Genomic DNA, 26,425 nt, shown 5'->3' on the forward strand with positions numbered 1-26,425 from the left:
AAGTACCTTGGATTTTTCAATAAAGAAAGAAAGAAAATAAATACACCTTTGATATAAAAAAATATATTTTTTAGAAAATAATCTTAATAGAAAAATATATAATTAAAAATTAAAAATATTTTACTTTTTATTCTTTTTACTATATATAATGTTTAATATACATTTAATTTTTTCATCTTTTATTTTTACCTTTTTTTCATATTGAAATACTATTTTTTTACAAAATCCTTTTATTTTAATCTTTTTTCCTCTATTACTTTCAACAATCCATATAATAGGTTGAATACGTTGAATATATCTAGTCAATATAATCTTATTTTAATTAAATATATTGAATATTTAATGATTTAAAAAAAAATAAAATAATTATAAATAGAATTAGAGGGAATATTAATTATTTTTTTCAAGAAAAGAGTGAAATGGTACGAAATAAACCATGAGAATAAAAATAATAAAAATATACAATATAAAATAGCGGAATCGAAAGGAGTTGAAATATGATTTTACGAACACGTTGAGATCCGTTTCTACATTTTCTCTCTCTATCTCTTTCATTCTTCCTCTCTCTCTAAGTTCTCTTTGTTCCTTATCTCCTCTCACGTTCTCACTTTCTCGCTTCATCCAAGAAGAGAATAGCGAAGAAAATTTCCATTGTTTTGAGGCGCAAACACAGTCTAAGCTATAGACACTTCCATATTTGAATCAACACTTAATGCGTTCTTATCTCACTCTTTATTGCGACCTTTTTCGATCTGAAACGCCGCTTCTATATTAATTTTATATATATATCTCTTTCAATTTCGTTCCACCTTGTCAAATCCCTAGGTTTTCTTTCTTCTTTGCGTTTTTCGTTTTTCAGCTGCGGCGGAGCCCTAGATTGGCTTGCGGCGCGGTGGATATTGTTGCTGTGTGTGGTTTCTTGTTCGATCTGTGGGAAGGGAACCCCGCGCAACGGTGTTATTGTATTTAGCTCTACGAACCCTAATTTTGGTGTGAAGAAGGGATCTGGTTTGTTTTATCGGCGGCGGTGCACTTTTTGTTTTTGGTTTGTTACGTGTGTTGCTGCGTTTGTGGTGTATTCGTTTTTGTTTATCAGTGGTTGCCCATGCTATTTGGTTGATTTTGATGCCGCCGGAACCATTGCCTTGGGATCGAAAGGACTTCTTCAAGGAGAGGAAGCACGAGAGGTCGGAATCGGTTGGGTCTGTGGCGAGATGGAGAGATTCTTCTCATCACCGAGACTTGAATCGATGGGGATCCACCGAGTTTCGCAGACCGCCTGGTGAGTTTCTATTTCTCTTTGCTGTTTTTACTCGTTGTCTATGATTAGGAAAAAACTCGACGACTTGTTTTTAGGTTTTGCTTTTCTGTATTTTTTAATTGTTAGAATTTTGGTGATCATTCTTTGCGTATTTTGATATATTGTTGGAATTTGATGCTTAAACTTGTGTTTACTTTTGAAGATCTGTGCCTGTAGTTGTTTTCTTTAAGCCTTAGAGGAGGATATTTTTGCAAGAATTCTTTGTTTGATTTTGTGTTTTTCCCCATCTGCTCATTTTTGTGGGTGAGGGAATATATACTTTGCTTGTGTTGATTTTTTTTCTGTTTTCCTTTTTTTGTTTGAATATTTTCTGAAGGTCATGGTAAGCAGGGTGGTTGGCATATGTTTTCTGAAGAACCTGGTCGTGGTTACGGGGTTTCTCGGTCTGGTGACAAGATGCTGGAAGAAGATAGTCGGCCATCGGTTTCACGTGATGGTAAATACGGCAGGAGCAGTAAGGACAATAGAGGTCCCTCTGGCCAGAGAGATTGGAGAGGTCATTCGTGGGAAGCCACCAATGGCTCCCCAAATTTATCCAGGAGATCATCAGATATGAATAATGACCGGAGGTCAGTTGATGATTCTACAACATATTCCTCTCATCCACATTCTGATTCTGTGAACACTTGGAAACAGCAACACTTGAAAGACCAGCATGATAAGATGGGTGGTGTCAATGAGTTAGGAGCAGCACCAAGATGTGATAAAGAGAATTCTTCAATTGACTGGAAGCCACTAAAATGGAACCGATCTGGAAGCTTGTCTTCTCGAGGCTCAGGTTTTAGCCACTCAAGTTGCTCACGGAGCATGGCAGGGGCAGATTCCAATGAAGCAAAGCCTGATTTGAAACCCAAAAATATCACTGCTATTGAGTTGCATTCAGGGGAAGGCACTGCATGTGTGACATCTTCTATGCCATCTGAAGATACAACTTCTAGAAAGAAGAAGCCTAGGCTAAATTGGGGTGAGGGGCTTGCAAAGTACGAGAAGAAAAAAGTTGAGCGACCTGATCCAGGAGCAAACAAAGATGGGTCAGTCTCGTATGCTGGTAATATGGAACCTTGTAATTTCATCAGCTCCAACTTAGTAGATAAAAGCCCAAAAGTTACAGAATTTTCAGACTGTGCATCTCCTGCAACTCCATCTTCTGTTGCCTGCAGTTCCTCACCAGGTGTGTTACAAAGCTTTCTTTACTACTGTGTCAAATCCTTCTATTACAGGGATATATAAGAGCAAAATGACATTTTAACTTGTAGAAGATTTTACTATAAACATCTGATCCTGCAGTGTTTACATCTTGCTGTATCACATAAAGAATCATAGTGACCCTATTGCGATATTGTGGTGTTTATCTTGGTGTTTCATGAATAATTCTCTGAAATAGTAGATATCAGCCAAAACAATTTTGTTAACATGTTAATACTCTTCAGTCTTCACAACTACCTTTTTTAGTTACATTTTTCAGATTGGACTGGGTTCCTTTTGCTTTATTGATGTTTTCTTGGCACCTTTTGCCCTAATTCATAAACCCCCTTTTTAGTTGCAATTTTCACGTTGGACCGGGTGCCTTTTGCGTTGTTGATGTTTTCTTGGCGCCTTTTTGGTTTATTGATCTAATGACATGCAATTGTTTGGATGCATCACTTTTTTGTCTAAATGATTTTTTTTTATTTAAGAACAGGTCTACTATGATCTTTTGTTTGAAAATGTTCTGTAGGTGTGCTCTTGATTTAAAAATGAAATATAACACTCCGAGGACTAAATTGAATTGACTGAAAATCTGTCTCGGGCATATTTCATTGATTTATGCCTTCTGTTTTCAAGTGATATTTAGATACTGATCCTTGAAACCCGTATTGTGTCCTGACCTCTGCTTTTAAAATAGGTAGCTTCAAGATTACTTGTGCAATAGAATGGTTACTGAAGTCAATATACTAACAGTCATCTGACTATTTGATCTCAACTGTTAATAGGTTTTGACATGATATTCTACACGTGTGTGTAGGTGGGTGCGTGTTAAAACTTTTGGTCTCTTTGTACTCTAACTTTTGCAATATATATTCCCCCCCAATCTTATATGAGAATTGGTAATCATTGTCTATCCTTCAATTTTACCGTCGTAGTAATTGACGTATTATGTTTACTGCGTGTTATTATGTGTACAGTTTGTGTTTACCTTGCATATATTTTTTATGCCAAAACCTATTGTATTGGTCTCTTTGTACTCTAATTTTTGCAATGTTTTTTCACCCGATCTTAGATGGGAAATGGTATTTATGGTTTCTCCTTCAATTTTACCGTCATAGTGATCTATGTATTGTGTACTGCTTGTGCTTACCTTGCATATATTTTTTTATGCCAAAACCTAAATTCAACCTTGTTGCAGGCGTGGATGATAAATTATTGGGAAAAACTGCAAATGCAGACAATAATTTAAGTAATTTGAGTGATTCACCTGCTCCTGGGTTCCAGAATCACCTGCAGAAGTTTTGTCTTAGCCTTGATAACTTGGATATTGACTCCTTGAATAATTTGGGCTCTTCAATTGTTGAGTTAGTACAGTCTGATGATCCAAGTTCTGAAGATTCTTGTCTAGTCAGGTCCAATGCAATTAAAACGTTACTGATATGGAAAGCTGACATTTCAAAGGTATTGGAGATGACTGAATCTGAAATTGATTTGCTTGAAAATGAACTTAAGTCTCTAAAATCTGATTCTGTGGATAGATATCAGTCTCCAGTAGCATTGGGCTCCCAGCAGGCAGGTAGCAGTATAAAAATTTATGAGGAACATGAAGTCTCTCAGAAGGTTATTCGGCCAGTACCATTGAAAATTATTTCTTCCGATGAACCCAATATAGAGATGATGCCACTGTCAACTAATCTATGTAGTATTCATGAAAACGACAAGGAAGAGGATATTGATAGTCCTGGATCAGCAACTTCTAAATTTGTTGAGCCTCTGCCTTTGGTAAAAGCAGTTTCTTCACGTAATACTGGGGGATATGATAACTTATCAAGGGACATGGATACTGTTCAGTCTACTACAATGAAATGCTTAGTCCGGTGTACTACTAGGAAAGATCCTCGTGTATCTGCTTGTAATGATGTTAATAGACCTGCTGATGTAAAGGAAACCTTTGGAGCAAACACATGTTCTAGCTATGAGGATACTTATAATTCAATTATTGCTTCAAATAAAGAATCTGCCAACAGAGCGCATGGAGTATTTGCTAAGTTAGTGCCCAAAGAATGTAAAAATCCTGTTAACATGGGAGTCAGCAACGATTCACTCTGTCAGGCATTTGTTATGGAAAAATTTGCTGAGAAAAAGCGTCTTGAAAAAGTTAAGGAGAGAGTTACTGTACTCAAGTTCAAAGCCTTGCATCACTTGTGGAAAGAAGATATGCGCTTATTGTCAATTAAGAAATGCCGGCCAAAATCTCATAAGAAAAATGAACCAAGTGTACGGACTACCTGTAGTAGTAATCTGAAGAACCGATCTTCCATTCGTTCTCGGTTTCCTTTCCCTGGTATGAATTTTTCCACCAATTCTTTTGCTGAATTTATGCCAGTGATTTTGCATTGTTTTTCAATTTATTGCAGTTCAGTTATGTCATGCAGTTTAGCAATGAGAATAATAGAAATAGTGGTTGGGTGGTGGTGTTAATGTACGGAAATAGATTTTGTGTATATTAAGTTTACTTGAATACTCTATCTAAGGATGTAAGAGCATTGTGAAACCTTTTCAATTTGATTTTAGGACCTTGAGTCAATAACCTTTTACTGTTATGGTAAACTTTGTGTTCGCAATTGGTTTTTATTTCATGATTCTTTTGCATTTTACTTTTTGGTAAAAAGTACTAGTTTAATGATATTTTTCTCGCTTGATATGATAAGGTTCAATGACTTTGTAGTTGCTTTTTTGTTGATAGATTCTTAAAAATAAATAAATAAAACGAAGTGGCTGAGTGAGGTTAACATCCCTATCACAAGGTGTGATAGTATGATAAAAAAACATCTTTCAATACTAATTTTCATTTTAGTTTAGTTTATACCTTCTTTAATATGTACAGTAGATACTTAACAAAATGGATACATGAGAAAATTGAATCCTCGCTTCTGGACAGTGATTAAAAATATAGGGGGCTTTTTTGGTTGTCTCCCATAAGGATAGAATAATGGATTAGTTCTCTGCCTTAAAGATGAATTTTTTATTTTGATATCTTCATTACTTTTTGTTTTTGATCTCTCCAGTGCTTTTTGTCTGGATTGGTATTTTTCTAAATTTTGCTGGTTTTGTTCGTATCCAATTTCTCTATTCTTTCAACCAGCCTCCCTCTGGTTTGGGCCTACACTTGGAACCAACCCCATTGGCCTGATTACATGGTTCAACTAGTAACCCAGACTCACTAGTTATGCCAACAACCCAATGACCCTGCCAAATTGATCTCCGGTCCGAGTTTATTGACACTGTCTTGCAGTAAGGAAGTGTAGAAGTAATGTACATACATAGAAACAAGCGTGCGAATACAATGACTGGGATAACCAACTCATCCAATTTTCAACAAGCCAAACTTGCCTGGATCTTACAGGTTTGAGCAATTTTAGGCAGTCTAAGCATATGTTAGCTGGTTTTAATGATATTTGAGATAACCATGTACATGGACCAGACAACCATGTATTTGAGTCCAGGTTAAACATGTTTGAAGGTCAGTCTAGTTTTAATGATATTGCTAGGTGGAATTTGCTGGTGTTAGTCTTGGCTATTGGCTCATTTGGTCTTCCAAAATAGCTTTGGGACTATTAAATGAGCTAAACCTTCATAAGTGAAAAATCGGTTAATTTCATAGTTGTGGTGATTTTTTTATTACTTAGATTTAAAAACATTTTATATTGAAGGCAATGTTTTGTTGTCAAATTTTGAATATAGTTTATGCATAGCGATTTTTTGGCATATGATGCTGTATTGAAGTGAATGAGATTCCATGGCTAGTTTAACTTATGTAGCCTTAACTAATGTGTAATGAGATGTACATGTATGTGGCATATATTGTATAATAGTTGACCTGGGTCAGGACTTGTACAAGATGATAGTTTATAATTTTAGTATGGTGATATATCTCAATGTCCTACTAATATTTGGGTTTTGTCATGTTGGTGCACACATACATCTTTGCTTTGTTGTGCTGTTGGTACTTAACCTTGTATGAGGAGTTTTCTTTTTCATTGACTTTTTCTCCGTGTCTAGTTTTCTTGTAATGATTTTGATTTGAGTACCTTCCTCATGAGTTACCGTTCCTGTTCGGTTTCATTTGCAAGTTATTTGCTTGACACAAGCTGACTGGCTGCGATGTTTAGGCTAGTTAACCACGTGTCAATAAAAATAGTTGTTACTTGTTAGGGTTTTGAAATTGATGATCACAAATTTAAATAGGTGGTGGGGTTTGTTGCTGAAGGTTTGTCTGGTACTCACAATTTCAACTTATCAAAATAATACATGAGAATGTCAGTAATCTGTGGCTGCTGCTATTCTGCTTTACCATAATATAATTGTTAAGTGTCTTGTTCGTGTGTTCTGCTCTTATCTTCAATTCTGGTGGGTTTTTCTGTGATGTGTGATGTTTGCACATGATATTTTATTTTATAATTGTTTGTTGAGTTTTTAATTGTTGCTGTGATGGTAACTAAGTTTTTTCTCATCTTTTATTTTTCAATGAATGCAGCTGGAAATCATCTAAGCTTGGTTCCAACATCAGATATTATTAATTTCACAAGCAAACTTCTTTCAGAATCCCAAGCACAGGTTCAGAGGAACACCCTAAAGATGCCAGCATTAATATTGGATGAGAAAGAGAAGATGGTTACAAAATTCATATCTAGTAATGGGCTGGTTGAAGATCCGCTGGCTATTGAGAAAGAAAGAGATATGATCAATCCTTGGACATCAGAAGAGAAAGATATATTCTTAGAGAAATTTGCTGTGTTTGGAAAAGATTTCCGGAAAATTGCTTCTTTCCTTGATCACAAGACAACTGCGGACTGTGTTGAGTTCTACTACAAGAATCACAAATCTGAATGCTTTCAGAAATTGAAGATGAAAGATGTTGACAAGCTAGGGAAGTCATATGCAGCTAGAACTAACTTGATGGCATCAGGTATAACATGGAATCATGAAGTTAATGTTTCTTCGCTTGATATTTTGAGTGCAGCTTCAGTGATGGCAGATGACATTGCAGGTAATAAAAGGATGCAAGCAGGAAGACTGCTGTTGGAAGGATTTGGTAATGTAAAAGCATCGAGGGGCGAGGGCAGCATTATAGAGAGATCAAATAGTCTGGAAACTCTTGGGGATGAAAGGGAGACTGCTGCTGCAGCTGATGTATTGGCTGGTATATGTGGGTCGCTTTCATCTGAGGCCATGAGCTCCTGCATAACAAGTTCAATTGGTCCTGTAGATGGCAACAAGGAAAGGAAATTCTTGAAAGAGAACCCTTTGCGCCAACAACCCTTGATGCCTGATATTTCTCAGAATGCTGATGATGAGACTTGTTCAGATGAAAGCTGTGGGGAAGTAGATCTTTCTGGGTGGACAGATGATGAGAAGGCAGCTTTTCTTCAGGCTGTATCATCTTTTGGTAAGGATTTTACAAAGATAGCACAGTGTGTAGGTACAAGGTCCCGAGAACATTGCAAAGTTTTCTTCAGCAAGACTCAAAAATGCCTTGGATTAAATCTCGTACGCCCCGTACCTGGAATTGTAGGATCCCCGCCTGATGATGATGCAAATGGCGGTGAGAGTGACACAGATGATGCATGTCTTGTTGAGACAGGCTCAGTGGTTGATGCTGATATATCTGGGAATAAAACAGATGAGGACCTGCCTTCTGATGCCTTGAATATATTCCATGCTGAATCCAATCTTCTGGAAGCTAGGAGACTGTCAGCTGAATTAAATGATATATCTGGGAATAAAACAGATGAGGACCTGCCTTCTGATGCCTTGAATATATTCCATGCTGAATCCAATCCTCTGGAAGCTAGGAGACTGTCAGGTGAATTAAATGATATATCTGGGAATAAAACAGATGAGAACCTGCCTTCTGATGCCTTGAATATATTCCATGCTGAATTCAATCCTCTGGAAGCTAGTAGACTGTCGGCTGAATTAAATGAATCAAGAGAAATCACTGGGACAGAAGTACTTCTTGAAAATGTAGATATGATTTCTGATGTTTGTGCAATTAAGGTTGAATCTAAGCCTGCCTCTGATGATAGCGTAGTTGGCTTGGGCAAAACTGACAAGTCTTGTTCAGTCAATGAACATCCAGCTAAAGTTATGTCAGATAGCATAGAAGTTGCAAATAAATTGGGAGATGCAGCTAGAGAATCAATTTATACTGTAGGAATAATTAAACCACTGGAGTGTGGTTCTGTTGATATGGATACAATGGTTTCAGAGGGTTCTTCTAGGGATCTCAGAAATGAAGTGGAAAGGCAAAGAGTGGAAGCACCCCCATGCTTTGATGATAGAGATGATAAACATGAAGCGGATGCAGGTGTTGTAGTTGAATTGAAAAGTTGTGTGTTAGAGTCAAGCATTTCCGCAAATCTTTCATTCTCACATGTGGCCAATTCATGCTCAGGATTGAGCTTTGGTTCTGAAAATAAGCATGTCTCCTTTGGAAAGCCTCATGCCTCAGCATTATCTACGAACAATTCTTGGACTACTACAAATTCATTGTTGCTAAACTCTGCTCCTCCATGTGAAAAAGCAGTTAGCCAGGATAGATTGTCCTCTAGTTGTGATATTCAAAGAGGTAGAGACATGCGGTGTCATAGTTCTGGCAGCAACGGTGACCATCAGCTTCCTCTTCCATGCAATCATCTTGAGACTGTTAGCATCCTCCAGGGCTATCCCATGCAGGTGCCCGTCAAGAAGGAAGTTGACGGGGATGTGAATTGCAGCAGTTCAGCAACTGAGTTCCCTCTTCCCCAAAAGGTACAACAGACTGATGATCATTTCAAAACATTATGCCATTCTTCTGATTCAGAAAAAACATCCAGAAATGGTGATGTGAAACTTTTTGGGAAGATTCTTACTAATCTTTCTTCCAATCAGAAACCTAATTTGATTACAAAGGGAAGTGAAGAAAGTGGTACCCATCATCCCAAGTCAAGCAACAAGTCTTGTAAACGGAAATTTACTAGCCATCAAAATTCTGATGGAAATTTGAAAATTTTGAAGTTTGACCACGCTGATTATCTTGGCCTTGAAAATGTTCCAGTGAGGAGTTATGGTTATTGGGGAGGGACTGGAATAATACAGACTGGTCTCCCATCATTGCCCGATTCTTCCTTCTTGTTGGCTAAATATCCTGCTGCCTTCAGCAATTATCCTACATCCTCTTCCAGTTTGGAGCAACAACCATTGCAGCCGTTTGGTGCATCTACTTTTAATGCTAGAGACATCAATGGAAGCAATGCCATGGTTGACTATCCGATGTTTAGAAGTAGGGATAGTCCAAAAGGGCAGCCATTTCTAGTAGATGCCAATCACAGCCAAGATGTATTCTCTGAGATGCATAGAAGGAACAGTTTTGAAGCAATATCTAGTATGCAGCAGCATGGAATAGGAGTGATGGGAATGAATGGCGTTGGAAGACCTGGGATTCTAGTGGGTGGTTCATGCAGCGGTGTCTCGGATCCTGTGGCCGCAATTAAAATGCATTATTCTAATTCGGAAAAGTATGATGGTCAGAGCGGGAGTATCTTGAGAGATGATGATTCTTGGGGAGGGAAAGGGGACAATGGCAGGTAGTAGGTGTGTTTAGTGGCAAAACTTGTCTTTTTTGCGGTGACCCCTGTATAATAGTTTTTGTTTACTGCTCAATACAGTGTAGGAGGCTGATTTAATGGTTATGAAGCCTGTCTTTTTGGTAAAATATTAGGGGCTTGTAATGTGGAAGCAAGCAGCTTTGTATTTGTTGTATTTGATGAAAATACAGAAATAATCTCTGGAAGTCAGGAGGGGCGATTGCCATTACCATTTTGGTTTGGATCCCATGCCCCCATTACATCTCATTCCTGAAACCATCTGGCTATTTGTTGAAGTTTTGACCTATGAGAATAGAGGGCTGGCTATAATTTTCTTTTGTTAAAAAAATTAAGAAACAGAATCAGTCTAATAATTTCGGACTGACAGTATCTGTTTTTAGTGATTAAATAGGAATTGCAATGGATTTGACATTCAATCAACAGGTTGCGCAGGCCATTTTCCCTGTACTCAATGAAGGATTTGTAGAAAGAATTTGAATGAAATAAAGCAACGGAATTTGGAGTATTTTTGTTCAGGAATACTGTAGTTGTCTCAATTTAAGAACAGGGGACAGGATTTCCAAAGTTAGATTTGGATGAATAGATTTATTAGAGGGGAGTTCGGAGAGAAAATTAATTAAAGAGGGTGCAAGGGACACACTTTAAAAATAATTTGTATCGAAGGTAGGGAATATGTATGCCGTAGAGAGCGGAGCGGGCAATGACTTTTTCAGTTATTCCCACCTGCCTTCCTTTATTTTCGCAGGACCAATAATTTATTTAATTAATTATAATTTTCAACACTATTGAGTATGGGAAGACTAGAGTTCTAGAAAATTGGGGCAAACTTCGTTCACGTTTTGCTACAAAACAAGATTTCCACATTTTTGCCGAGAGAAGGCCATTTGTCTTTCAAGTGTATAGCATCTGTCTGCATAGCATCTTTCAATAATCTAAAGCATCTGTCTGCTGCACAATAGCTGTTTCTTCAAGTGTTTGGAGGATGGAAGGAAGGGGAGCATTAATTTCGATTAACTGCAAGTATTTATTTTGGAAACAAAAATAATAGTAACCACTTTGGTATAAACAGGACAGGTCATAATGATACGAACGCTTTTCAAGTACTAGTACCTCATTAGTTATTGGATGGGAGAGAAACAATTTATGTGCATGCAAAGAATACCCACAATCTCCAGGAACTGCTTTGGCAGGCCTTGGATAACCCCTATACAATGAGCAGCAATGTCAAAACTTAGATCAAATCTAAAATCAATATCTTTCTTTTTCCTTTCTCCATCAGTATTGATCTGTCACAAGGATTAAATGAATCAAAACATATTCCCAACACTTATGTGAAATTCATGTTCAAATTAACCATCATCTTTTGTCTCTAAATACAAGCTAAAACCGATATCAAAGAATTGCAAGTATTGAATGAATATAGATCAAAACAAAGTTTAAATTGGAAACTTATTTCTAAAATAGGGTTGTTTATCCAATAACACGGCACACCGAAACATAATAAGGTATTCATAGGAGATTGAATTAAGCACATTCCAAATTCTAAGCTAAGGGAGTTTAAAACAAGCCAAGATATAAATTTATAAACAAGTGTTCTTGCATTAAAAGTGGCAGTTGGAAGTCAAGAATGAAAGCACCGGCAAATGTTCATAAACATGTTGACTTGACACAATGCTTAACCGCTTATAACTTCACTTTGATTACTATTAAATGACTACAAAGAATAATATGGTGTTAAAAATGAATGGAAGTTTCCTCGTAAAATATAAATACAGTGACCTACCCATCTTTAGCAAAACTCTCATCCACGGAGTCAAAATCCAAGCATTTTGGCTGCCCACCAACGGTATAAAGAGGATCACCTGCAGATAAACATACGGGAAATGTTTGTTTAGATAAAGAGTTAGTTCAAGCTCTTTGAGTAAAACATGGAGTCATGCAAGACTTGCAAACAACGCAGATGCTCTCCTTGTGCAGATTACTCAGGAATAGAGCCGTGAATGCATGCATTCAAAGGTTGACTCATAACATTCAAGATGTCAAAAAATGCAGGGATGTGTGCTGCATAAACCATTTACTCATCATGTTTCAAAATGAGAATATGCAATCCTTTAGGTGTGTTGGGGCTAAAAGTGATTTGTAGGAAGAAATTTGATTTCAATAAAAGTAAGAACCATACGAGAATCATATCCCTAAGGCCCTAGAGATATGCAATCACAAATGGCAGACATTGGCACTCGAGTATGTTTAGGTGGAATCATGCAGAACTTCATTTTTTCAAGGGTAACAATACTTTTCTTCTTTTCTTTTCGCATTTATATGTTTGTAATATGTATGAAAATTGCGATTTTGTACTAAATAGCACCACTGAGTCCCTGTTTGACAATATTTTATATTAAATAAGATATTGCAAAACAATAAAAATTTGTTCAAATTTTACTATGCTATAGTACTATGGAGTTGCTATAGCCACTATCTAACAACACGGTATAAAATTCACACTGCGTAAATGTTAATTTCCAGCATTAAATAATTTACCTAACAAAGGATGCCCTATGAAAGAGAGATGAATGCGGATTTGATGTGGTCGCCCAGATTGGATCTTCACCTAACATGACAACAGAAAAAATAAAAAGGATGTTATAATCATTACAATCCAAATTTTTGCAAACCACAGTAGTTCTTTATAGGGTACTGAAGTCTGAAGTTGATTTTTTTTGCAACAACCATATAATAAGTCTTGCAACATACAACCTTTTTGTTATCATTATTCTAAACAATCTTTCTACTACCTTGTATTTTTAATTTTGTTAATTTACTTTCTAATTTATTTTGGATTAATTCATGAAGAGACTACATAAGCAAATGATAAGATTTCAAATGATGTACATTAAATTCACGAAGAGGCAACAAAGGAAACCCTTTAACCAAAGAAGTTGAGAAGATAAAAGTCACCTAAGAGTTTAGATATGCAATTTTGTGATAAATTTTTATTTCTTCTATTGTCTCTTAAGTCTTAAAGGGGTCATCAAGAGATGAAAAACAAGCAAAACTTTGGGAAGCCAAAAGGTTACAAGTTGAAGTGGAAGTGCAGGCTGATAGGACATCGAAGAACATTGAACAATGTCGGAGAACACAGCAGCACTGCACACTTTCTAATTAAAACAATGGTTCATAACTTCATAGGATGTTTATATTATTACATACCGAATGATGATTTATTTATTTCATGACGTAGTAGATGTTTTATTCATAAGAAGGAACATGTAGTCTAGAAGAAATTGGCAACCTGTACTAATGTGCTATTTTCTTTTACATCCCTTTCTAGAATGTCCACTACACTGAGTGCTGGTTTCCCTGGTTCAATCAAAACAACTATGCATGAGTGAATGATTAAAAAAAAGATAGAGAGCGGTTTTATGAACGTGGCTTTCCTTTCAAGACTCATTCATCGGAATAAATATAAGTAATGATTAATAATAACCTGATTGAGAAGCAACATATAACCCTTTAGCAACACCGGGATATTTTACAATTCCAATTGGTTGATTAATTGTCACCTGTGAAGAAAAATAATATTCTAGTTAACACACGGTGTCAATAGAAGCAGCCATAACAAATAATTGGAAAGATGAACTTTTTAGTTATACAAGCATATGTGATGATACACACTATGAGGGGATGCAGTCAAAAATCGTTCGTACACAATACCAATAAAACAAGAAAAAAATGTAGGTATACTATTACCGTGTCATCATCAATTACCCCACTCACAAGTGCTCGGTATATCTTTGCAATCTTCCCCAGCTCCTGGTTTGTATCTCTGCTTCGGAAAATAACAGAATCAAATGAGTCAAACAGCATAATTGAGTATAAAATCTTAATTTTAAAAGTTAAAGAGATACTTTTTTCGTGTGTTCTATTTAAGGGTGTCGTACTTAGATAAACAATTGGATCCAATTTGAAGAGTAAATCAAGTAGATACAACAAACCAAAAAAGTGGTTATTTCCTAACCTTTTTCCTCCTAGGCGAGATGTTCCATCAGCAAAATAAGATGCAAGATTAGCCCGGGCTAGTTTTGTCTTTGCACATAGTAAAATTCCTGTGATGCAACCAACCAATTGTGAAAGCAGTAGAAAGTTTCACGGGTTAGTTTGTTATTTATACATTAGAATTTAGAAGGGCATCAAAAGAAAATATTCTACTCATAGTATGACATGTCTGGTAGTGATGCTGATAACTATATAAATATCACTGATTTACAACTACTTTTAAGACAAACAATCAACTGTGACAATAGTGATTACTAGCTTTAACTTTTTTTACAGGCACTGCGGTTAACTATATAAAAACAATTTTCCTCTCATAGAATTCAGAAACTCACCTCAGTTGATGCATGTAACATTTTCAAAGCAAATTAAACAACAAATATAATGTAGCAGTTTTACATTTGAACAGAAATAATCAGCACAACCTGAAGTTCCCCTCCCTAGACGATGCACTGGAACAGGCTGAGGCTTTTGGTGTACTTCAGAGGTACTTTCTTTGTTGGTTTCCCATTGAAGCTGTGTTAAAACTGTTCTTTGCTGGAAGAGACCTCCAGGCAGAACTTGCAGGCCAGAAGGCTTATTCAGAGCTATCTGAATTCAAAATCAATATCACAATTAGTAAAACAAGTATTGAAAACAATTTAATTGTTCACACATGCAACAAAATAGATTGATTGAGGAAAGGAAAATACTGTTAAAGAATCACAAAAAGCATTCAACTAGAACACAAAAAAATGTATAAAATCTAGTCAAGACGCAACTCTATCAATCCTTCCAAACACAGATATAGAAATCAACTTGTGAGACACACAAAATGGTATAATCACACAAAGTAAAGCTTACAATGTCATCATCTTCATACAAGACTTCTATGATGTGCGGTGCATCGGGTTCTTTCCACGGAATTCTATGATAGACAAGCTTTGAGCCAACTCTAGTATGAAGAAGTAATAAAGCATGATATAATGGAATAAAATTAAAATAAAACATCTTAAATTATAATAAAGCCATGATGGAACTTTTTTCAAAAATAAAAAAAACCTGAGGAGTGTGTTTGGATCAGTAACAACTCCTGCATCAACTGTAATCTGTAGATAAAATACTAATTAATCACTACATTCTATAATTCTATTCCATATGCAATAAAATTTAACAAACTAGTTGATGAGTTATGATCAAACCTGGTCATTTTTTATACGCTGCAACCAACTGTTACAAAAATCAGGACATAAACTTACTAATTAAAAAGTAATAATAGTAATAGCATTTATTTAGGTCATAGCTTCAAGTTTGAATTTTTGGATTACCCTTGTAATGGAGCTGAACTTTTGTATTTGTTGGAGTAAAATTCAATTAGTGTTGAACCTGAATGAATATAAAATCAAATGGCATTAATTATTAGTAGCAACAGAAAGAAGAAAAAGAAGAGAGAAAGGGGGGTTTGGTGAACGAACCAGCGTCGGAGGGTCGAACGACGTCGTGATAGGAAAGACCGTCGTTGAGTTCCGGCCAAGGAGTTCCGATTTTCTTTGGGTTCGCCATTCTCAACTTCTATCTGGCTTATTATGTTTTAATCTTAACTTTTTAATTTGATAAGTGTGATTATGGATTTAATATGCCTCAAAAATTAAGTTTTAAAAGTAAGAAGTTTAGTCCAAATTTAAATGATTTAGGAGAGGCACAATTCACTATCAACTCTCTAAATTAATTTAATATTTAGCTTTATTCTATTAATTAAAAAACGTTAGTTTTTTAATTTATTTTATTTGACCGCTTTCGTAATTTCTGATAAAAAAAATGTGAAATTTTGATGAAGTTACGCGACAACAAAATCATTAGTCTAAATCTGAATCAACATTTATAGTTAAAAATTGATACATTTTTTGAACTATGAAGTTTTGTTTTCCGAGAAATCCTGCAATTTAAACGGTGTATCACTTTTTAAATTTATATGTTAACTCAAATTTATATCAATGACCTTTCTGTCACGAGACATCCCTAGAACTTAACGTTTTTTTATTAAAAATGAATAAAAGAGATCAAATAGGATATCATAAGTGAAGTTAAGAGACTAACTTATAACATTAAATTAAATAATAGACTAAAGTGGAATATTAAATTAAATTAAAAGATTAAAATATATATTAAAACTTTATTAAAATATGTACTTTTAGATTTTTATTCATATTTTAAATATTTTGGATTTTATGGTAGGTGAATATGTGAATGATTTTTCTTAACAATAATGTATGTATGAACTAGTGTATGAATACAATATTTACAATGTAATTTCCCATAGAGTGGTGTTATGTTGACACTTATTAAAGGACACCGCATCTACACCGTAGAATTTTATATTCGTTTTAATTTTGGCACAAAAACCAAAGTGTGGAAAAATTATTTAAAAACAAAAGGTACCTCTTATAGTATTTATATACGGTGTTGATGTAATTTTAGGTGTCAACTTAACTGTTTTTTTATACAAAAGGGTTATTTTATCAAATACTAAAAGTTTAGGTGCGGATACTTGAAGATTTCGACTTTTAGTCATATTTTCAGGCTTATGACATAATTAATGGAATCAATTCCAAATTTCAAGAAGCTATAATGAAATTATGGTGGAAACATGATAATGGAGCTTTGGATGAAGACTTGAAGACACTCAAGAATGATAGTGATTCATGTGAAATATCAAGATATGCTTAAACAACGAGTGTGATGTAGAAATATATGTTTAATCGAAAGTTAATGTGGAAAGTTTAATCCTTATTGATTAAGTTATAAAGAATAATAGTGAAAAATATATTGTTGTTAATGATAGTGATCACTTGATTGATGATTCAGGAGAGGACACAAGTGACAATTCACTTATTAAAGTGAGATAATCAATTTTGACATCTACATGTAAACGAGCTTACCCCCTCCAAAATCTTCTCGGAGAACTTATACTAATGACCTGGAATGACACCAAAGTAAAGTGTTATTTAAGCTAAGTTGTTTTGTTTGAATAAATGTTGAGTTTGGCAAGACTAGACGAATACAAGGCCGATTAGGAAAAATAATGTATGGATTTTCTATTAAATTGTATGAGTTTTATTTCCAAGGCAAGACAGAGCGAAGGGATAATGATAAAACCTCTTATGGCAGAATGATCACACCCCTATCTTGGTAGCTAGCCACTCAAAAACATGAGAGTTATAGCCTTAATTGCACCTGCCTCGAACTAGGTTTATACCCAGGAGCATGGAAGGGGACACATAACATTGGTCATACGCGATCCCTAGAGACATCAAGGGATCGATTTCCAATCTGACTATAGTGAGCTCGAGGGAAAATGATTACTCAAGAAAAGAAATAAATGATAAATGAAATAATTCATGAAGATAAATGATGAAATAAAATTAGTCACAAAAATGATGAAATAAAACCATGCACACACATGTAATGAAATAAAATAATTTACAAGGGAAAATGATGAAATAAAATCATTCACAAAGGCACACAATTAAGCATTAGAATTCATAAAAAAATAAATGGTAACATATTTGTCAAAGAGTCGAAACGATTCAAAAAGACACTTACAAACAGGGCAAGAGGCAACGCCACAATGAACAACAAATAACAAAGACTAATTAAATGAGTAAAAAGGCAGTTTGGTCTTTATCGTAAGCCACTAATTTCCCCATTTATAACTTTTTTCTCTACATCGAGTTTTTCTAGGGATCTTCACTTTTGAACAAAACGTCTCCACTTGGCTCAAAGCTTTGTCAAAATAAGTTTCATCATTTGAATGCCCAGACTAACAACCTTATCATATTCTCTATACATTTCTTATAGATGAGCAATCAATGTATTAGCCTCCTTATCTCGAGCTTTCTTTGTCTGCCAATGCACTCTCCATATCCTCCACCATCTTGGTTGCAGTACCAAGGGTGTCTCAGTTTCACCCAGGGTTTTCTCAACCTTAAAAAATGATTCTAGCACTTCCCCTAAAACTTTCTCCTTCTCCCACAATATCTCATACAAAATTTTATTTTTAGTAGCAATGATGGAGGGGGCACCATTCTTCTTCAATTTCTTCTTCGCTGAGACCATCTCGCTTGAATAATGCATTATCGAGCCACTTTTTTCAGGACTTCATTATCCTTTCCCAAAAAATCCAGATCCATAACTTCTCCTTTTCTAGAAGTGTCAATGGACTGCAATGCAAAAGCACAATGCAAATGAAAATAAATTTTAGTCATTGCTTCTTTCCTGCCAGTCTCAATCAACCGAGTAAAAATAAGTACAATTGCCTTCTAGAAAGCAAGCCTGTACGTATTTGGAGGAGCGTGGACCACTGGTAAGGAGAAACTATTGCATAAATATATGGGTGGTGCACTTTGTTTTCTTCTTAGTACCACCATCTCACTTTCTGTCGAAGCCACATTTACTTTCTTTAAATTCGGCCCATCTTGAGCTGACATCTTGTCCTTTTCCCACTTTAAAGAGTCGTCACCTGTCGCTTTTGAGTGATCTATGACACGGTTTCCCGGTGGATCGTGAGAATTCTTACTTTGAGTTTCATAAGATAATTGGTTTTGATCCAGTGCCCCTTCCTTCACGAGTAAGGTCTTTTTCTATGGCCCCCTTTTCATCCTGCCCACTTGTATCTACATTTTGTTTTGGGTGATGATGAAAAGGAGTACTCTTTTCAAGACATTTCTTCACGTTGACCAGATATTTAAGGATGACTATGCTATATGCGAAAAGAAATAAAACAACAGTTAAAATAGACGACATGCAACACTTGAAATATATATATATATATATATATATATATATATATATATATATATATATATATATATATATATATATATATATATAATATATATATATATATATATATATATATATATATATTATATATATATATATATATAATTCATTTTCTTCCCTCACCAAAGTTCTTGTTACTTTTGTTTTTTATCAACTACCTCTATAATTATATACGAAGGAATTGAATGGATCGCGTAGATCCACATAAGTTTGGATTCGACACAATCGTTTGTTCAATGTCATATAAGAGTTAGACGGATCCAAACGATGCATATATGAGATTTCAGCTTCTTGAGACTTTGATTTCTTCGCTGGAGGCCTCTTGGAAACTCAGATCTGCAGATCAAATGTTGAATCATAGAAATCATAGGAATCAGAAGTCGTTTCCCATAGACGATGTCATCATTCCGTTGCAGAACCAGAAATACTGATGATTATAGAAACTACGACAGAGAGAAGCTTTCAATGTACTACGTCGAAGTGACACCATGGATCGAAGGTTATGATCACGATGCTTCTTGAACCAGAGAGATCGGTCATAATACGATGTCTTTAATCAGTGTTTTCTATCTCTGATACGGTGGACTTAGGGGGGGATACTTGCATGGTTAACACTCCAACGCCCAAGTCAGTTTAGGGTTCAAGTAGTGGTAGTGAAAGTGAAGATTAAAGGTTGTGTTCATGAGAACCTTTTACGAAGGTATTTATACCTTGGGCTTGACGGAGTAGGATGGATAATGGGCCTCGTGCTATTGGGCCTTTGTCCGATGTGGAACAATGAATCTCAAATCTTTGGCCGATACAAAATAAAATCCAAGAAACCTCAAAAGTAAAAAAAAAGAAACCTTACATTGTATGGGATGACAACAAAATGGACTCCTCATATGAAAAATAAGCCATAAACAAATATTTCTTCACCAAAGGCTTCTTCAGAGCTCAGATCTATGGATCGAACATGGAATCATGGAAATTATATGAATCACAAGTTGTTTCTCATAGATGACACCACTGTTCCGTTGTGGAACCATAAATGTGATGATTGTAGAAACTACGATGGAGAGAAGCTTCTAATGTAATACGTCGAAGTGACATTGTAGAACGAAGGTTATGATCATAATGCTTCTTAAACCAGAGAGATCGATCTTGATACAATGTCATTAATCAGTGTTTTCTATCTCCGACACGGTGGACTCAGGGGGGGGGGATACTTGCACGGTTAACACTCCAATTCCCAAGTCAGTTTAGGGTTCAAGGTAGTGGTTGTGAAAGTGAAGATTAGAGATTGTGTTCCTGAGAACCCTTTACGAAGGTATTTATACCTTGGGCTTGAGGGAGTATGATAGATAATGGCCTCGTGCTATTGGGCCTTTGCCCGGCGTGGAGCAGCGAATCCCAGGTCTTTGGCCGTCACAAAATAAAATCCAAGAAACCTCAAAAGAAAAAAAAGAAACCTTACATTGCATGGGACGATAACAAATCAACTCCTCAGATGACAAATAAGCCAAGATAGGTCTCATGTCAAATAAGAAAGATAACGAGGTAACTTTATTTTATTATGAATTGTTTCGTATTTTCAAGAAGTAAAATAAAGAAACAAGTACGTGAAAATAACTCGTCTCCACTTTTAGAGAAACTATTTCTTCCATAGTATTTGAAAATAAAAAACTCATGGAAAAAGTGGAAAATTTTAAAGAAAGACCGAATGTTTTTGCTCAATATCTTCCCCTTCTCACGAAGTATTAGATGAATATTCCAAGTGCAATAAATATGATATTTTGAGGTCTAAGATCGCCTTTGTCTTATTTTGATTGATTTCAATGCCTCGTTTGTGTACCACAAAACCCAAGAAGCCTCCTGCGTGTACACCGAAAGCACATTTTAATGGATTCATTTTCAATCAATATTTTCCCATTCTATCAAACGAGCGTCGAAGATGATCCAGGTGATCTCCTTGTGATGACAATTTTATCACGATATCGTTAATATATACCTGCATAACATTTTCAATAAAGTCATGAAATATGGCATTCATAGCTCTTTGACAGGTCGCTCATGCGTTTTTTAAACCAAACGGCATCACGACCCATTCGTATGTCCTTAAAGCTCCAGGGCATTGAAACATTGTCTTGGGGACATCATCTTCAGCTATAAGAATTTGATTGTAGCCAGAGTAACCATCAAGCATGCTCAGGTATTCAAAACCTACGGACGAATCGACCAGCATTTCTGCCACGGGCATCGAGTATTCATCCTTTGGCGTGACATTATTTAAATCTCTAAAATCTATACAGATTCTAAGAGTTCCATTTTTCTTAATGACAGACACTATATTAGCTAACCATTTGACGTACCTCGTACTTCTGAAAAAACGACTTTTGAGGAGTCTTTCGATCTCCTGCTTAATTTTCAAGGTGATTTTCGGAGCAAATCATCGGGGATGTTGCTTCACTGGCCTTTACCCAGATTGGATAGGCAGTCGATGCTCCACCACCCTTCGATTTAAATCGGGTATTTCGTTATAATCCCAAGAAAAATAGTCTCTGTATTTGGTGAATACTTCAATCAACTTCGCCTTCATTCCTGCCCCTACCTTAGTACTTATGTAGGTTGGTCTTTTTGCGACCCCGTCCCCTAGATCAATCTCTTCGAGGGGTCTTATGCTTAAATCTTCTGGGATTCATTTGATGGGTTATTTTCGAACCCCAAAGGCTCAAGTCGTAGATGCAATCAAGCCTCCGGCTTTCCAAAGCTGGTACTCGATCTTGTCGACCATCTTCCAATCCTTCGGCCTCACAGGCCAAATTTTAAAGCCTCTCCTTTTCCAGAATCGACTTTCTCTTGTTTTCATCCAAATAGGCCAAAATTTGAGCCAAACTTTATGACTCAACAGTCATCTTTATCGACTACAGGCCACCCTGTAGGTGGAATTCCCATCTCTGATCCCGTGTCTTCCTCAGCATCGCATATGAAACCATGATCAAGGTCTAAGTTCAAAACGTGACCAGTTTTGACGGTTGTATAGGAACCTGATTCGTCATCACATGGCGCTATAGTCGCCAGGTGTTGGTCGAAAGATCTCTTTGAACCCCTATCGTCGACCCGATAATAACTTTGGTCGACCTCAATGTTCTCCACGATGCCGTCTTTGCGCCAGATTATAAATCTCTGATGAACCGTCGAAGGTACTACTTCTATCGCATGGATCCATTCTCGACCCATGAGTAATTAAGCGTGTTTTTATGCCCACAACAAGATCGACCTGGACAACCCCTATTATATTGTTGGTTTTCCCTTCATAGTTTGATAGAACCATGTTGTGTTGTCGAAGATCTTCGTCACTTTTCCCCATTTTCTTAAATAGAGTATGGGGCATTAGATTGACCGTAACGCCTTCGTCGATAAATACCTTTTTTTACCGCTATTCCATCAACCTTCACCCTAATGAACAAAGGCTTTAGATGATACATCATCCCTGGGATGGGTCTTTTGAGCGTGGTCTTCTATTCCTCCACTACGCTGCTATTCATGACGTAGTAGCATAATGGTTTCCCTCCAACCGTTCCATTTGGCACAAAGTCGACTTCTATTTCAAAGACTTCGGATATCATGTCATATTCAGTCGGCAGTACCTGTACAATGTCGTGGCTTACAACGAAGTCATCACCATATATGTCATCATTAGTTTCGTCGTACATGTCTTCGTCAAACTCCTCTTCGGACTGGGGGGGGGGGGGTATTCAGGCTCTCCTTCCCCTGGTTGAAGGGAGTACTCAGGTTCTTCTTCCTTTGATTCACCCCCGTCCCTTGGCTGTTTTTCACCCTCTGAAGAACATTTCACACTTTGGGAGGCTACCACTGCTTTCTTCCTCGTTGAGTTGACAGTCATGGCCATTGTCTGGTTGGCCACCATTTTTCCTTGTCCTAGCCCCAATACCTTTGGTATCTGTTTCTTTCCACAGTTTTCAAATGTGGAGTGGTGACATCCCTCCCAGCTTTTTTGTTCCGCTGGTAACGCCTCCATTGTGTCTTTGTCATTGGATTATTTCCTTTGTAGTTAGGAGATACAACGTAGCCCCTTTTCTTCTTTGGAGATGATGTTTCTTTCTCCAACACTCTCTACTTTGGTTTCTTGCCCCCTTTCCGACTGACGAACCTTATCCACTTTTCTTGTGGAACGTCGGTCGGCAAGATGAAAGTCTTTGGTCAAGTACGTTGAAACTACCTTCTATATTCTTCATTCCGTCGAGGTGCTCCATGCTTGTAGAACACGAATCGTGGGACAACAAGTTTCTCTTCCTTCAAAGCCTTGTTGTCAGCCTCCAATTTCCCGGTAGTTTTCCTGTCGAACACCATACTGCACTTAGGGCATAGCAGAGCCTTTGACCCATTTACTCTACACTTCTCTTGGAAGTCTGATAAACTTTCACCCGATTGGGGGTAGGCCGACTCCTATTAATTTTCGGCCTTATTGTCGAAACCCTCAGTAACTTCGACCATTAGCACTTCAAAAGATTCAGCTAAGGACGCCACGTCGAAAGCCTCCACGAGACCATCAGTAGTCTCGACCATCATGCATTCGAGAGGCTCCGAGTACAAAGCTTCTTTCACCTTCATAGGATCAGAGTCCACCTGCATTTTTGGCCTTTTGCTAAATTGAGGCCTTCCTTTCTTCAAAGCCTATTGCACCAAATCCCTAAAAAGAACATATTGGTGAGTTTTGTGACTAATGGAATTATGAAATTTACAGAATCCCCTTTTCTTCTTTTGTTCTAGGGGGATCTTTTAAACCCTGAGGGACGATAATTTGACCGTCTTTTACTAACAGATCAAAGATCTCGTCGCACTTAGACACGTCGAACGTATAAGTCTTAGCCACGTATTTATCTATTTTCTCAGCTTCGATGGGGTTTTTTCCATTCAAAGGCTTTAAAACCTTACATGTATATGTTAACCTCACTTCTGTCGATTAAATATTCTTCGTTGGAAGAACACCCTTCGACTGCGATATAGGATATTTTTTCTTTCTTATGATATCGACCAATTTTGGTCTTCTCAGCTTTTAGTCGTTCGATGCATCGAACTCTGTCAGACAATTGAGCCATATCTCTAAGATACTGAGTGTTAGATGCCCAAAAGTGCTTATTTGAGCTATCAAATGTGGGTATCTTTCACTCCTTTTTGTTGCTAAAGTGTTCGAAACCGCCTTTGTTTTAGATGAATTACAATACAATGTTAAACGATCTTGGTACCTTTAATTTGTGCGTTATTGTGCAGGAATTAGGCATGAAATAATAGAGAATGAAGGCACAAGAAAGTTGGCAAAGGGACCAAGAAAAGGAGGCATTCATCAGCATGCTCGCTAGGCGAGTGCTGTAGCAAAGCTCTCGCTAGGCGAGCACCTAGCGAGCTGCCAGCGAACATCCCCAGATTTTTACAGTAGCAAAGTCAGCCAACTCGCTAGGCGAGCACCCAGTGAAGGAGGTAGCGAACGCTCCCAGACCAGGTCAAAAGCACAGCCAGCACTTACTCGCTAGGCGAGCCATTAGCGAGCTCCCAGCGAGCAATTCCAGTAGCAAAACCTCCTAAGCTCGCTGGAGCAAAGGTTGAAGCGTGGGCTTCACCTAGCGAAGGTTTTGTTCGCCTAGCGAACATGCAAATCTGGCAAAGGATATTTCTCTGGGCGCAGGTGCCTCTGGTGCCTATTTTAGGGGCTCGCTAGGCGAACCATTCTGCTCGCCTAGCGAGCATGACAGCTCAGTAGCAGCACTATAAGTAGCAAGGGCTACTTTTTGGAGCCATACTTTTACACTTCCATACTTTGTACTTTTTTTAGATATTTTCAGCATTGCTCTAGAGATATTTTGTAACCTAGAAACCCATTTTTCTTCATCTCTTAACATTATTCTACAAAAAGAAGGTGGATTCCCATCCAATCTCGATTCTTCGACTTGGATGTTGATCAACCTTCAACTGAGACTTGTTGTGCAAGCCACCATGAAAATGAGTGGCTAAGTTCTTCATTTTGTCAAGGTTAGATGTAGATGATCATTAGCTTTGTGTGTAAATGGGATGATCTTCATTTGTAAACTCTTTAATGATGAATATATGGTGAAAACTTTGTTTTATTGAAAACTCTTTGTGTTGGTTTATAATCGAGAGATGTTTACCAACTCTTTACCTAGGTTTTTATCCAATCTTGTTTGTTAGCTAGAGATAGTAATGAATGATTTTGTTCACCATAAGGTTGAACCAAAAAGTTGTCATTTTGATAGATTGTGTTAGAGATAAACAATGGATCAAAATGGGAAAATCCACAATGTGTGTTAGAGATAAACACATTGGGAGGACTTTGTGAAATAGTTTGTCATCTAAAGGAGTTTATAAGTTTTGTTGATCGAACATATACATGCAAAGTGATCGTCGAACCCTAACTTTGACAATCTTTCTCAAATAGAAAAACCAAAACTTTTACCGCATTTTCTTACACTTTTATGCAAGCTACCGTGACTAAACCAAACCCCCCTTGTTACTACGAGTTAAGAATTAAAACAACTGTTGAAAGGCGGCGATATCTCACAATCCCTTTGGAGACGATAACAAAAACCCGACACCAAAACAACACTCAACACTGAGTATCCAACTTTTTCCTAATAGAATAATCTAAACCCCTGACTGTTATCTCGACTAACTCATGCTCAGGGATTTGAGTAAAGTATCGCGCTTTCAATAGTCTAAACCTGTGTAGGTACTGATCAACCGACTCAGCAACCTTTCGTTTGACGATGGCTAGTTCTTTGAGGCTAATCTTTGACTGCCCCATGTAAAATTATTCATGGAACAATCTCTCCAACTGTGTCCATGTTTAGATCGACCGTGGAGGTAGCGTTGTGAACCATGTAAACGCGTTTTTTGTAAGAGAACTTGGGAAGTATTTTAACTTCAAATCCTAATTGTTCACTATGTTGCCAACCTCGGTATGATACCTGGAAACATGTTCGACGGTGGATTCCTTAGTATCCCCAGGGAATTTGGTAAATTTTGGGACCTTCCATCCCCTAGGCAGTTCTCTCAGTGAGACAAAGTCTGGCAAGGGTGAAGCGTAAGTCGGACGCTGTAGGCCTGGGATTATTCCGTTTCATACTATGATTCGTTCGACGATAGCCTCTAGGTTTTCCTCCCCAACGGCTGCCTCGTGTCAAATCTCCCTAACCACATGGTCGGGATCTTGGTTTCTGTTGACCATAACCACGGGGGGCTTTCGTGCCACCCTTGGGGTCTGCTCGAATTCCTAATATTCTTGTTCGACAGTATCGTTCGTCATTTCCTCTTGTCATACCAGGATTTCCGGTTAAGGAGGAGGCGTTGGATTCTGACGACCTGACGCCCTTGGAGCCCC

The 26,425-nt window shown here is 37.0% G+C and overlaps 2 protein-coding genes across 3 annotated transcripts; one reads left to right on the forward strand and one right to left on the reverse strand.

The window, feature by feature from the left end:
- The first annotated feature begins 507 nt into the window (after nt 1-507).
- Nucleotides 508-10,433, forward strand: LOC127097984 (uncharacterized). Of its 2 annotated transcripts, none has more exons than XM_051036478.1 (5): nt 508-1,282; nt 1,638-2,492; nt 3,708-4,853; nt 7,047-7,478; nt 7,560-10,433. In XM_051036478.1, exons 1-5 carry the CDS (start codon nt 1,126-1,128, stop codon nt 10,139-10,141), a joined length of 5,172 nt encoding a protein of 1,723 aa, XP_050892435.1. In that variant the 5' UTR covers nt 508-1,125; the 3' UTR covers nt 10,142-10,433. The 2 variants fall into 2 exon arrangements, with proteins under 2 accessions (XP_050892435.1, XP_050892437.1); XM_051036480.1 differs by having other exon boundaries at nt 1,134-1,282; nt 1,652-2,492.
- Nucleotides 10,434-10,833: 400 nt separating this feature from the next.
- Nucleotides 10,834-15,827, reverse strand: LOC127097985 (RNA pseudouridine synthase 5). Its single transcript, XM_051036481.1, has 14 exons — nt 15,663-15,827; nt 15,516-15,573; nt 15,390-15,417; nt 15,250-15,296; nt 15,052-15,142; nt 14,634-14,799; nt 14,174-14,261; nt 13,906-13,981; nt 13,643-13,718; nt 13,448-13,515; nt 12,697-12,766; nt 11,942-12,020; nt 11,269-11,362; nt 10,834-11,172 (listed from the first exon to the last, which is right to left on the reverse strand). Exons 1-14 carry the CDS (start codon nt 15,748-15,750, stop codon nt 11,083-11,085), a joined length of 1,119 nt encoding a protein of 372 aa, XP_050892438.1. The 5' UTR covers nt 15,751-15,827; the 3' UTR covers nt 10,834-11,082.
- Nucleotides 15,828-26,425: the final 10,598 nt, after the last annotated feature.

This window comes from Lathyrus oleraceus, chromosome 6, assembly GCF_024323335.1.
Source record: "Lathyrus oleraceus cultivar Zhongwan6 chromosome 6, CAAS_Psat_ZW6_1.0, whole genome shotgun sequence".
Classification (NCBI taxonomy): domain Eukaryota; kingdom Viridiplantae; phylum Streptophyta; class Magnoliopsida; order Fabales; family Fabaceae; genus Lathyrus; species Lathyrus oleraceus.

Bases quoted from the DNA above. Each gene is read 5' to 3' on its own strand.
- LOC127097984 (XM_051036478.1), top strand. From the start codon at position 1,126: ATGCCGCCGGAACCATTGCCTTGGGATCGAAAGGACTTCTTCAAGGAG. The intron at 2,493-3,707 runs GTGTGTTACAAA...ACCTTGTTGCAG, and splicing joins TGCCTGCAGTTCCTCACCAG to GCGTGGATGATAAATTATTG. The intron at 4,854-7,046 runs GTATGAATTTTT...CAATGAATGCAG, and splicing joins TTCTCGGTTTCCTTTCCCTG to CTGGAAATCATCTAAGCTTG.
- LOC127097985 (XM_051036481.1), bottom strand. From the start codon at position 15,750: ATGGCGAACCCAAAGAAAATCGGAACTCCTTGGCCGGAACTCAACGAC. The intron at 15,297-15,389 runs GTTTGATCATAA...TTTTATCTACAG, and splicing joins AGCGTATAAAAAATGACCAG to ATTACAGTTGATGCAGGAGT. The intron at 11,363-11,941 runs GTAGGTCACTGT...CTCATTGTATAG, and splicing joins GAGAGTTTTGCTAAAGATGG to GGGTTATCCAAGGCCTGCCA.